General features: G+C 33.0%; 1 protein-coding gene across 5 annotated transcripts in view; it reads right to left on the reverse strand.

The window, feature by feature from the left end:
- Positions 1–201: 201 nt before the first annotated feature.
- LOC140435296 (furin-like protease 2) overlaps positions 202–12,671 on the reverse strand; it is a 1,428,549-nt gene continuing 1,416,079 nt past the window's right edge. For 4 of the 5 annotated variants that reach the window (XM_072524126.1, XM_072524123.1, XM_072524125.1 and 1 more), the window contains 4 exons: positions 7,901–8,145; positions 7,575–7,812; positions 7,305–7,477; positions 202–5,175 (listed from right to left, as the gene is read on the reverse strand). In XM_072524126.1, the coding sequence (XP_072380227.1) occupies positions 5,005–5,175; positions 7,305–7,477; positions 7,575–7,812; positions 7,901–8,145 (827 nt within the window). In that variant the 3' untranslated portion in view covers positions 202–5,004. The remainder of the gene's footprint in view (positions 5,176–7,304; positions 7,478–7,574; positions 7,813–7,900; positions 8,146–12,671) is intronic. The other variant, XM_072524127.1, reaches the window with a different exon arrangement.

The following is a 12,671-nucleotide window of genomic DNA, read 5'->3' on the forward strand; positions in this document are numbered from 1 at the left end:
GTGTGAGCGCCCTGTCATCACAATCGCAAAGCTCGTATACTTGCAAAGTAGGCAAATAATTGTGTACTTGCCAAGTACACGAATCTTTTGAGTCTTCTGCTTTCCTGATACAGAAGCTTAAAAATTGTCGATTGTTAAACAAACGTGGTAAATTTTGTATTGTGTTTCGTTTGGTATAGGGCAAATAAAACAAGCAGTCAGTCACATTTAAAATTAATTTATTCAAAATTTCTCAAATTAAATTCAAAACCAATCTGTATAAAATATAAAGCAATTTGTTTTTTAAGCTAGGACACTGTTTATTAAATTTAAAATGTTGTAGACTAGATTTTTATCATTTTTATCTATATTTAGAAATAAAAACCCGATCTCTTGTGTATCCTAGATAATAAAATATATAAAAGGTAAAAATAGAGAGGTGGTCTGTCTAAGATAAGCCATGAGAAACTGTCTTTTTGTCAGTGGGTCAACAATTGTATTGTTTTGTTTTATAAATAATAAACATGGAATGTGCGGAGGATAACGTAAATGAAATTACACTGCTTATGAAAAATAAACTGAAAGGTAATAGTAAAATAGTCTAAGAACAATAAGAACAAAGAGAAAATGTTTCTTTAGAAGGGAAGTCGTATCAGAACAAGGAAATCAAGTACGATGGACAATATATCAGTTATAAAATGTGAGTAGAGTGGCCAAGACTTGATTGAACGTGTTCGTTTTTGAGAAAATACTACAAAATTCTTCATTTATGAAAAGGAAATGGAAAAGGGCGCAGTTGTTGATCCACCGATACAATATTTGGCTGTGCTAAATCTTACCTCCCGTAAAACAACAGTGCAAGAGGACATACCAGTTTGGACCACCTATATCACCGAAATTACACAACAACATACGAATTTGGGATGTACAAATGGTAAAATTTCATAAATAACTTTGAAACAATTACCTATTTTGATTATATACAAAGTGTACATTTAAAAATAACTATATTTATTACGACATGAAATATCAAGAGCACTTTAGTTTCGCTTCTTAAAATTTACTTTTTTTCTTTACATTGAGCTGTCTTCATTGATACAATCCGTTTTGTGTTATGTTGCTTTATCGATAAAACGAGAAATACCTGGAGATATACTAAAATTTATACCACGTAGCGAAAAAATCATAAATAACCTCCAAAATTACATCTAAAGGAACAATTGAACCAAAAGAATCGTAGGTCAGACACTACAAAATAACTCCCATTAAACAATTCAAACTGTACTTTTACCGTTTCTAAATCACCATGTGCTATATTTTAACAGTTAATTGTGCCATTTTGACAATTTGTAACTGCATTTTGCTCTTAATATATTTTAACAATTCCCATGTACCTACTTTGATACTTGACAGTCTACATTTTAACATTCAGCAATTGTGTTTTGACAGCTACTAAATATTTGACAGTATGCACTTTATATTAATGGTTTTCAAAGGACGGTTGGAAGGTTTTATAGTATTTTGACAGTTAATTACTGTATTTTGACAACTAGTATCAATATTTTAACAGTTATCAAATATTTTAAGATTTGAATCTTTTTTTTTTCAACTCAGGAATTGTGGTTTCTTAATATTTTTGGCACTATCTGCTCTATTTTGTCAGTTTGTGGTCGTATCTTAATGGTTTTTAAATAGTTAGAAAGTTTGTTAATGTAAATTGACTATTATAGTGTATTTTTATGTATAAGAGAGTAATAAAACAATAAATTATATATGCAAATCCCTAAACTGTTGATACGGGTGACTCAATGAAAAACAGATATTTGTCAACAAGTTTACAGAAGTATATAGGAAAACAATTTTAAATTGAGTATGACCACCAGGTATAAAGGTTGGAGCAGAATAGAATACAATAGTTGTGAGGGTTACTAATCCCTAAATAAGGTTGCCAGTGTCGGAGTGATGGAGGTTAACAGGTACTAATGAATTTGCAAGAAATGTAAGATGTTTATTTTATTGGTTATATATAACCAATAAAAGTTTAATAAGTACCTACCTATTTGCAAAATAAAGTTTAATTCTTTAGATAAAATAGAACGTTTTATTTTATCTATTTGCAAAATAAAGTTTAATTCTTTGCCTATTTGCAAAATAAAGTTTAATTCTTTAGATAAAATAAAACGTTTTATTTTATCTGAAATGAGTGCATTCCACGAAGTAAGGGTTTCAACAATCAAACATTTAATTCTTTAATTCCAGGAATCTACGACAGTAATTGACTAGATAATTACCTTCTAAACTTATTCCACAGAAAATGTGATAGTGGGTTTTTCCATTTTGTATATAGGAAGGTCCAAGTGGCGTATTCAAAATTCTTAACAGTTCACTAAAAGTAGGTACTTCAGTTGCAAGGTGCAGTTTATTGTGTATACTAGTGTTATGGAAAATTTGGAAGTGCCGTGTAAACGCCGAAAAATTGGTCCTCTAACAGTTAATGAAAAAACATTAATATTTAATTGTTTTAAATCATTTACAGACAAACGTTTATGTGAAAGTGTTGATGAGACCGTTGAGTTAGTTAGCAGTACACTTGGTGTTGGGAAATCTACGATTTACAGAGTTATTAAAGAAGAGAAATGTGGTAGTTTTCAAATGCCACGTAATGCTCCAGGGAAACCAAAATTTCAAATAGAATATCATTTTAAAGAAGGACTTCGACGGAAAGTGCATGAATTCTTCTTTAGACAAGAATTTCCAACATTGGATAAAGTTCTTGTCTCAGTTCGAGATGATAAGGATTACCCAGAAATGAGTCGAAGTACGTTATGGAAACTTTTAAAAGAAATAGGCTTCCGCTGGAAAAAGAATCCCAGAAAGTCTATTTTATTAGAAAGAAGCGATATTGTCATATGGAGAAGACATTTTCTAAGAACCATAAAGGAAATGAGAAACCAAAAAAGAAAAATATTTTATCTTGATGAAACATGGATCAACGAGGGTCATACACCAAATAAATTTTGGCAGGATGAAACTGTTACAAGTCAAAGGCACGCTTTTGTAAATAACTTATCTACTGGTTTAAACCCACCATCAGGAAAGGGACGCAGGCTGATAATAGTACACATTGGCAGTTCAGACGGTTTTGTTGAAGGTGGTTTATTAACTTTTGAATCAACTCGTACCGGTGACTACCATGAAGACATGAACGCTGATGTCTTTCAAGAATGGTTCGAACAAATGATAGATCTTCTTCCTAAGAACTGTGTAATAGTAATGGATAATGCAAGTTATCACTCCAGACTTATAGAAGGACTGCCCACAACCAAGTGGTTAAAAAAAGACTTGCAGAATTGGCTGAGTTCAAAAAATATTACGTACCATCCCGGATCTATAAGAAAGGAACTTTATTCGTTGTGTGCCATTCATAAAGAAAAATTTAAAAAATACGAAATTGATGAAATTGCCAAAAATCGGGGAATGACAGTACTTAGATCCCCACCATATCATTGTGAATTATACCCGATTAAACTGGTATGGGCACAGATAAAGAGTGAAGTTTCAAGAAAAAATACCACTTTTAAAATTCATGATGTTAAACAGTTGTTTTTGGAGGCCGTAAATAATGTAAAACCTGAAAACCGGGAAAAGGCAGTAAATCACACTATTAAAGAAGAGGAAAAAATGTGGAAGCTGGACAATATTACTGATAAAATGATCGAGCCAGTTATTATAAATCTTGGTTCTGAAAGTTCATCTTCTGAATCTGATTTGGATTTGTAACAAGTAGCTGTAAGTTTTATATTAATATTTTTATTCATCTATTTAACATACCTTAGACGGTTTTAAAAACTCTTTTTCTCTTTTGTAATTTTTAAAAATTAAAAAAAATGTGAATTTTTTAAAACCCTTTTTAATGTAGGCCAGTCAGTTCTAATATAGTGTGTGATAAAAGAGGTCACTTTTGTTTACATACACATAACACTTTATAACACTGAAATAATTCATTTATTTTTTACAATTATTCAAAGTAATTTTTCAATTTATCTTGAGCACGCCCATGGAGTGGTCGGAGCTACCAGTTAAAATTATGCTAATTACTCTCTCGTTCATAAAAATAAACTATAGCAACTGTATTTTAACATTTTTCAAATATTTTGAGGTTATCTGCTATATTTTATCAGTTTGCGGTTGTATTTTGATAATTTTTAAACAGTTAGAAAGTTTGCATGTGTGCCTTACAATTACAAATTTTACAAATATTTTGAAAAACAGGATCTTTGTTTTGACTATTAGTAAATATTTTGATAATTAGAAAGTATGTTTTGACAATTGTCAACTGTGTACTAAGATCTGGCATGTATTAAATAAATGACAATCTTACTTTTACAATTCGTGATAATCTTTCGTTTTCTTTCGATAAAACTACGTAACACCAATATTTAAAAAAAATGTATGGGTTTCTGGTACAATATTTTTCAATATTCATATGTACATCAATACATAGGCGCGGTTACATTCGTTTACATGCAAACACGTCAAGAGGAAACAGATCTGGAGTAACCAGGTTTTTAAAAACTAATACTTTGTCTAAAATTTTTTATCCTTTTAATTGAGTTTCATTATTCCTTAAAAAAAATATAAAAGATCAAACAGACAATTAAATATATTAAAAACAAAAATCTAAGCAATATTTAAAGAAAGTAAATGTATATAAAAAAATTTGAGCTCGAAAATATATTGCACTGGCAGTAAACGTTTATTATTTTTCAAGAATGCGGTTTTTAAAATACAATATACACTCAAAAACGCCACATTTCAGTAAAATAATGTGTAAAATAATGTGGTTTCGGTTATTTTCTTAAACATCGCACCTATTTCCTCTTAACCAACTAAATATCTCTCGTATACATCCACAGCACAATCCAATGAAGACAGATTTTTCCTTTGTTTCAATTATTTACACTATATCTTAAAATTGTTTAGTCTAAATCTTTGTTCGATCTTGGTTTTAACTTGTTTTTCGTCTCAACAAGCAGTCCGTTCCGGTTTGGGGGTTATGAGCTTCTGTCCATCTGAACTGTCGGAATCGCTCGAGTCTGCATCACTCACAGACACCACGTTGTAGTTACACGTCACCTTCGGTTTCTTTATTGACACTTTGCTGTAGCCTCTCTGTTGGGCGTGGATGGTGCTCTTCTGAAAAAAAAGATGATAAGAGATATGCTTTTACAACTAAACTACAATTTAGTTTTTATTGCACTTCTAATTTTATCAAAAAAATTCTCTAAATCTGTTTTTACTAGCGTTCACTATTATTTTTTCACACATCATCAGATTTCTCTCTGTTTAGGCTCTACTGGCACTTTATTTGGCTCTATTTCACCCACTCATTCTACACGCCACTCCAATTCACTTTTTTCGTCCTTATCTTAGGCTCTACCTCAAATTTTCTCGTATATTTTGACCCTATTCCACTTTTTCCGTATTTTTTCTGTTACTGTATTGTATATCTCTTATTTGACATCTTCTTCGCTCTCAGACTTTATTTCACTCTTTGGTCTACTTTATTCGTTACTGATTCCTCATTATGTCTCATTACCTATCCTACATACCTACTTCTTGCAATTTATTTTACCTTATTTTTCTTGAATTTACTTTTGAAAATAATTAAATATCTTACTTAAAGTATATGGCAAACTTAAAAAGTTTCTCTTACACTTTTCCTCACATTCTACAGTCCAATAAGCACTTTTCATGCCCTTACGTTACGCTCTATATAAAATTTTCTCGTATATTTTGACTCTATTTGATATTTTTCGTTTTTATTCCTTGTTACTGTGTTTTTGTACCTCTAACTTGGCCTCCCCTTCACTCTCAGATTTTATTTCACCCTCTGGCCTATTTTATTCCAGACTTTATTACTCATTATGCCTTATTACCTCCCTTACACATTTCTTGCAATCTATATTACTTTATTTTTCTTGCAAGTTCTCAAATATGACTTTTGCAATTATCTAAATATTATTTCTTTTCTCTGGCATTCTTTACCTCTTTCACATTCTGTCAAAGTTTCCCTTGCCCCTTTTCTCACATTCTGCAGTTTCACTTGCGTCTGTTAGCGATCGGTGACAAGTAATTGTGTTGAGCCTTCTGTAACACTATGGTTAGGGTGACATAACCTTGTTTTTGCCTATACATTGGAATCCAAGGAAGAAGACACGGCACTAATAGGAAATATTAACTAATTTAAGGAAAGAGGCGAGCAAGATTTCATTTCATAATTAGAAAGAGTAAAACACCTATTCACAGTAAATATTGTAGACAAAAATATGAAGGTCTCGCTGAAAACATTCAGAAAAAGTTGCATGCAGAAGTAGGTCTTACGTTTGTTCATCCGTATAAAATAGCCCAAGCGTAAGCAGTAGCTCAAAAACAAGTTAGGAATTTAGCTAACACAAGCAGTAATGGTGTCAATATCCTACAAAAATCTAGTTTTAACCATTTTCAGCAGTTTATCAGTTATAAGGTAAGATATCATAAGTGTGGAAGGAAGCATGAGAAAGTAAATTTTTCAGCATTTAGGTGAAAATATTATAATTGTTCTAAGGTTGAACATGTTAAGAAATTATGTCTAAACAAGAACTGGAATTCATTTACCATAGATGTAGAAGCGAGTGAAAATAACATTTCGTTTTAGTGTAATAAAGTCAATGAAGACTTATGAAAGTTAAATAATTTAAAAGGTGAAGCTTCAGCATCAAAAAAATAAAAATTTTTAATTAATGGTGAGTTGTTTATTGATTTCGAGATAGATACTGGAGCATGTAAATCAGTAATATCCGAAATGGTTATAAAATAATTTTTGGTGAGCAGGTAAAATTAATTCCAGTAAATTATAAGCTGAATGAAGTTTCAGGAGAAGACATTAGAGCTATTGGTGAATGTAAGGTCAAAGTTGAATTGGATAAGAACAATTTAATATTGCCTGTAACAGTTATAGAATCTCAAAAACAGTTTACCCCCTTACTGGGTATAAATTGGCTCGATGTCCTGTTTCATGGGTGGCAACAGTAGTTTTCTGGATCTGTGAATTTCCTTCGGGGCTCAGATACAGTCAGTGAGTCAAAGTTGAATCAGTGAGTTGAAAGTCAAAGTTCCACAATATCCATATACTCATACACATACATACTAAACTATTTTAATTGATTTAATAAACTGACAGCGAATAACTATGGTGAATTATTAAAAAAAATTGACTAAACATTTAGTAAATGTTTTTAAGGATTTTTAGTCATATTTCATACCTGTCTTCACTCTATTCTTACCTGCAGTATGATGAATATGGTGATAAAAAGTATAATGACACACAGACATGCTATTATTGCTATTCCTGTAATAAAATTGAACGGGTTCACTATCTGTAAAGTAGAAACTGGTTGGGCGGATAGAAGAAGAGCTTCTACGTTTATTTTCCTCTTGCCCTCTTGCATTTTGCAACCTACAACAAAATTAACATTGTGAAATCTCTTAAGGACCTTATCGAAAATTATACTGTACTTCCATGTTGGCATGCCTACATCTATATAGTAACTTACCTGGACAATTCCTGCAAGAATAATGGCACTTCTGGCAGCCATACTCCGTCTTATAGTATCCCTCTGGACAATCGGGTCGGCATTCCCCAGATAGCAACTGCCAGCCATTAGGACAGCTCACACACTGATCTGTTCCTGGACCACTGCACGTCTTGCAGCTCATGTAACACCTCAAACACATACCTTTGTCGCTGTAGTAGCCAGCAGCGCAGGTAGTGAGACATTCTCCGCTTTGTAACTAAAAAAGAAAGTTTACATTTTTATAGACGTCTATAAATTTACTACATTTTTACACGTGGTTTAAGTATGACGAAATTTTAATTTACCTGTAGTCCGCTTCTACATTCTGTACAATTTGTTTTCGCCACGCATCTTGCGCATGCGTGTAGGCATGGCTCGCAAACTTGGTTGTCTTTTTCGTTGTAGAAACCTTTGTCACATTTTCCTACACACTTAGTACCCTGAAGGATCAACGGACTGGCACAGGATATACAGGCTTTTTCTGTAGGTCCGTCGCAAGAGTCGCAAGTGGAATGGCATGGTTTACATAGGCCGCTGTCGTAGTATTGATCTAAAAACAAAAACGAGGTGATAATACGTAAAAAAGTTCGGTTTTTTGACAGATAAACAAGATAATAAATAGGATAAAAAGTGCTGATAATATTGCCGACACGGTGGAATAAGTAAGAGATCTGAAGCGTTTTATTACCAAAATAATTTTTATCTCAATTAAACATTCTTCGTATTCTCTGCATCCTCAAGAAACGATTTATTTTCAAACTTCAACAATGGAATGAGTTTTATTTACTTTTCACATTATGATATTTTCCACGGACGACTCTAGTTTCTCTGTATTTTTTAAAATATGTAGTCCACGACAAGTTCTGTCGAGGATGTACGCATGCGTATTGCATTTATTTTTACTAATGTTGCCACAGTTTAACCCAGATATTACTGAAACTTTTATTGTTAACATTTTGAATTAATTTCGAATTTTCATGGAAATTATAGCATATGGAACCAAAAAACACAATCATATATTTGTTTATGACGATACCTGTCAAGTTTTGACATGTTCTTTTAAAAGGACGGTAGTAATATACGGTACCAGATATCATATATATTTTATTAGTATCAATTTACAAAGAATGAAAGGATTTAAAACAAAATTTTGGATGTAAAGGTATTTTGCACTTTTCACACAAAAACTGGACTTTTTTGTGACAATATCCACATCGCGATTGCTTTTCTTGATAAAGAACCAAGTGGTTAATACCGTCATATCTTGATTGGCTACCGAATTCGAATTCCGCTTAGAAGGTCCGCGTTTTGTTTCTTTTTTAAAAGTTTCCAAAATATTAGTTGCAATAGATCTTCTAAATTCAAGTTGATCCAGTTTACCGTCTTGAGTTTTGTGAATCTGCCACGCATTTTGAATAGCCATATCAACGCAATGAGCAAAAAGGGGAAAATACCATTTCTTTCCTCTTATGCACACTCGACATAAACTGATGTTCTGGTCACTGCGATCAACGCCACCCATGAAGTTATTGTATATTCTAACAATATTTGGTTGAGGAACTTGAATATGTTTTTTCTCTGCTTGTGAAAATCTCTTTACAGAGAAGCAAGGCATTAGGTACAAAATTGGAAGCAATAGAAACGATATTATTATCATGCCAGCGGCAAACCACTATTCCTGTATTTTTATCAGGACGATACTCGTATTTACCACGTTCAGTTTTTTTCATAATAGATGAACAGGGTAAAGGGCATTTCATGGTGCGATTTTCCCTTACAGTGCCTGTACCAAATATGCCTCTTTGTTTTAGCTCATGCAGTAAATGAATAGAAGTAAAATAATTATCAAAAATAAGATGGAATCGCCTTTGAGGCCATACTTCATTCAATCTGTCTGCATAGGATAGAACTACTGATGCACCCAATCCAAGGACTTTATATTGTTCAGGTATTGTAGTGGAATTACCTTGGTAAGGAGAAAACCAAACTATGTATCCCAGACGAAGGGCTCCTACCCACATTTTGTACCCCCAACGGATTGGTTTTCCCCTGATGAATTGTTTTGTGGGATGGCGACCAAAATACGGAACCATTGCCTCATCTATGCTGTGATGTTCTAAAGGGGAAAATTGTATAAATTTTTTGTTTATTACTTCGAACAGGGGTCGCATCTTGGCAAATCTATCAAATTTATCTAATGACAAGTTATTGCAAACATGCAAAACTTTCATTATGTAGGAAAATGTATCCCTAGATATAGCAGCTACCACCATTGCGTTGTGCGATTCGTCACGATTTTCCCAGTACATGTACCTTTTCGGCACAACCACATAACCACTCAATACAAGAACGCCTATAAAACATCGAATCTCATTTTGAGTAATGTCGTTCAAAAGATTTCTTTGTCCTGCGTAGATGTTAGTGTATTCGGTAACCAAATTGATGACTTCATCATCACAAAACAAATTGAAAATTTCCATCGGCGACTGAGTCATTTTCGGTCCAAATTGAGTTTTCCAGTAAGTACAATCAGGGTGTTGATACAAGTCTCCTTGAATCCAGTGTGCAGATATTCTCTTCTCTAATTGATGGGGCAGCTTTTCCTTGGAAAGAAACAAAGCCAATGGTATATTGTCATCATCCGAATCTTGTTCTGGTAGGCTGGAATTCACAGAATCTTGTGGTAATTCAGTCGCGTTGTCAAAAACAAGTTCTACATCGGTTCTCAACTGACTACCCGGTAAATTATTTATTGTAGTTAGTTCTTCATCGCCGGAGTCGCAATCGGTGACATCATCATTTGCATTTTCTGGGGGAAATATGATCAAACCATCTGGAGGGACTGGGATTTCATCAGAATCAAGCTCTTCTAATAGCTCATGCAATTTGAGAGGCCTCCTGAAACAATTCGCACGTTGGTAGTACTAATTACTACCGTCCTTTTAAAAGAACAAAATGAAATCTCAAGCGGCGAGCCTTTGAAACAACGTGACAACTATTCGAGCCAAGAATATACGTACATAAGTCCCTATTATACAATAATCCACATGCCAATGCCGTGAAATAACAGTTTTTTAATTCTAGACTTACCTCCAATTATAAGCATCTATTTTGTAGTCCAAAACCTGGCAATTTACACAGATAACCTCACAATTACAGCATGTGCGCGCACTAAAATCGTTAAAACTTGTCGAATGCTGGCTCTTGAAAACACTCCATCTAGAGCCATCTATCAGTTGGTAGCTGTACTAACCTAAATTACGCATAATTTACACTGCCTTTTAAAAGGACGGTAGTAATATCTGGGTTAAAAATACTGTTTCTCTCGAAAATACTAATTAAGTGATTTCAATTTTCTGTGCACGGTGTTTTAGTTTAACTCATAAGTATCATATTATATTTAACTGTATCGTTTTATGGTATCTTAGAGTTAGATGAGATTACCTGTTATTAGATTGGATTAGGCTAGGTTTTATTTTGATTTTAAGTAGTTGCACAATGGTCATGGAGATTTATTATTACAATAATTTTACAATCTTTTTCCGTTTCCTCCTCGCAGCGTTGTTAAACGGTTAAGCCCGCCTATTCTTGGCGTCATTGCCAAATAAATACTAAAATAATTTTAATTTACTTATATGTAAAGAGGGTAGAGGAAAGTCGCCTACTATTAGGATAGCGCCTATCTATTATCTCTATCTATCTAATAGGTGCCATCTATCCACAGATGTCTAGACTATGATTCAAAACTTTACGTAGAGCTCGCTGTAGAATCTAAAGATCGACCAACTTAGCATACTTGCAAATTTATTGAAACGCACATCCCTACATTTTTTGAGTTCACCTCATTTTAGTGCTGAAAATATTTCAAATAAGGTAAGAAATTTAAATGTTTTTAATGGATAGTTTATTGAATGTTAAGGTTGACATATTTACGTAGTTTTAGTCATGAAATCTTTGTCTGTTTATCTTGTAATTCAGAAATGTGCCTAATATTGGACATAGAAGTATTCTCAATATTGGATATCCAATATAAGGAACGTTTTTTATGTATCCATACTGGGGAAGGTTTTTATTACAGAACGTCCTATAAAAAAAGGAAACAATGGAATAAAGCAAATATGACCTCTGCAATTTCGGCCCTACTCAATAAGGAGATGGGATATTTGAAAGCAGCGAAAGCATACGACATACCAAAAGCTACATTAGAATATTGTTGTAAGAAAAAAATCCACTGGAATACCTCGAAAAATCAACTTTTGGTCGTAAGCTAGTTCCTCCCGAAGCATTAGAAGAAGAGTTGGTTGAATATTGCTTGGAATTTGAAAGAAGGTTTTATGTTTTATGTTAAGGAGGTTTAGCGTTTCAGTTGGCTTTTTCCAACAATTTGCCACATCCATTTTCTCACTCGAAAGGCTACTACTGGGAGAAAATGGCTAAGGAATTTTTTAAGGTGTAACAAGACTACTTCTTTCCGAACGCCAAAAGGTGTATCTGTTGCTAGAATCAAAGGATTTACTAAAGAAAATCTTAAGAAATTTTATGATATTCTGGAACCAGAACTAAAAAAGATAAAATTTAATCCAAGCAGGATTTATAATGTTAACGAGTCCGGTATAACAGCTGTTCAACACAAGCATACTTAAGTTCTAGGCTTAAAAGAAAAAAAAATTTGATAGAGATTTGTTTCGTGACCAAGATTTTGCAATCCATTAAAACTTAGAAATTTCTCTTGTTGATGGTAATAGTAACAACCAAAATAAATCTCCAAATACTATTGAGAAGCCCAAGCACATTATAATTCTACAGGACGTTTCTGTTCAATCTGGTGGAATAACTACCAGGATTGATGTAATAAGCAATTTTGTAAAACCAACTGACTTAAAACCTTTGCCTGTTTTACCTGGTTCATCAGGAATTAAACGAAATAATTCTGGTGCAGCTGCTTTAATTAGTGGAACGCCTTATAAAAAAGCTTTTGAAGAAGCACTATTGCCTAAAATTGCAAGCGGTGTTAAAAAAGTGGTAAACTTTGACTCTAATACATACAGAAAGTTAAAGAAAGTAAAAAAAAAAAAA

Source organism: Diabrotica undecimpunctata, chromosome 2 (genome assembly GCF_040954645.1).
Source record: "Diabrotica undecimpunctata isolate CICGRU chromosome 2, icDiaUnde3, whole genome shotgun sequence".
Classification (NCBI taxonomy): Eukaryota; Metazoa; Arthropoda; class Insecta; order Coleoptera; family Chrysomelidae; genus Diabrotica; species Diabrotica undecimpunctata.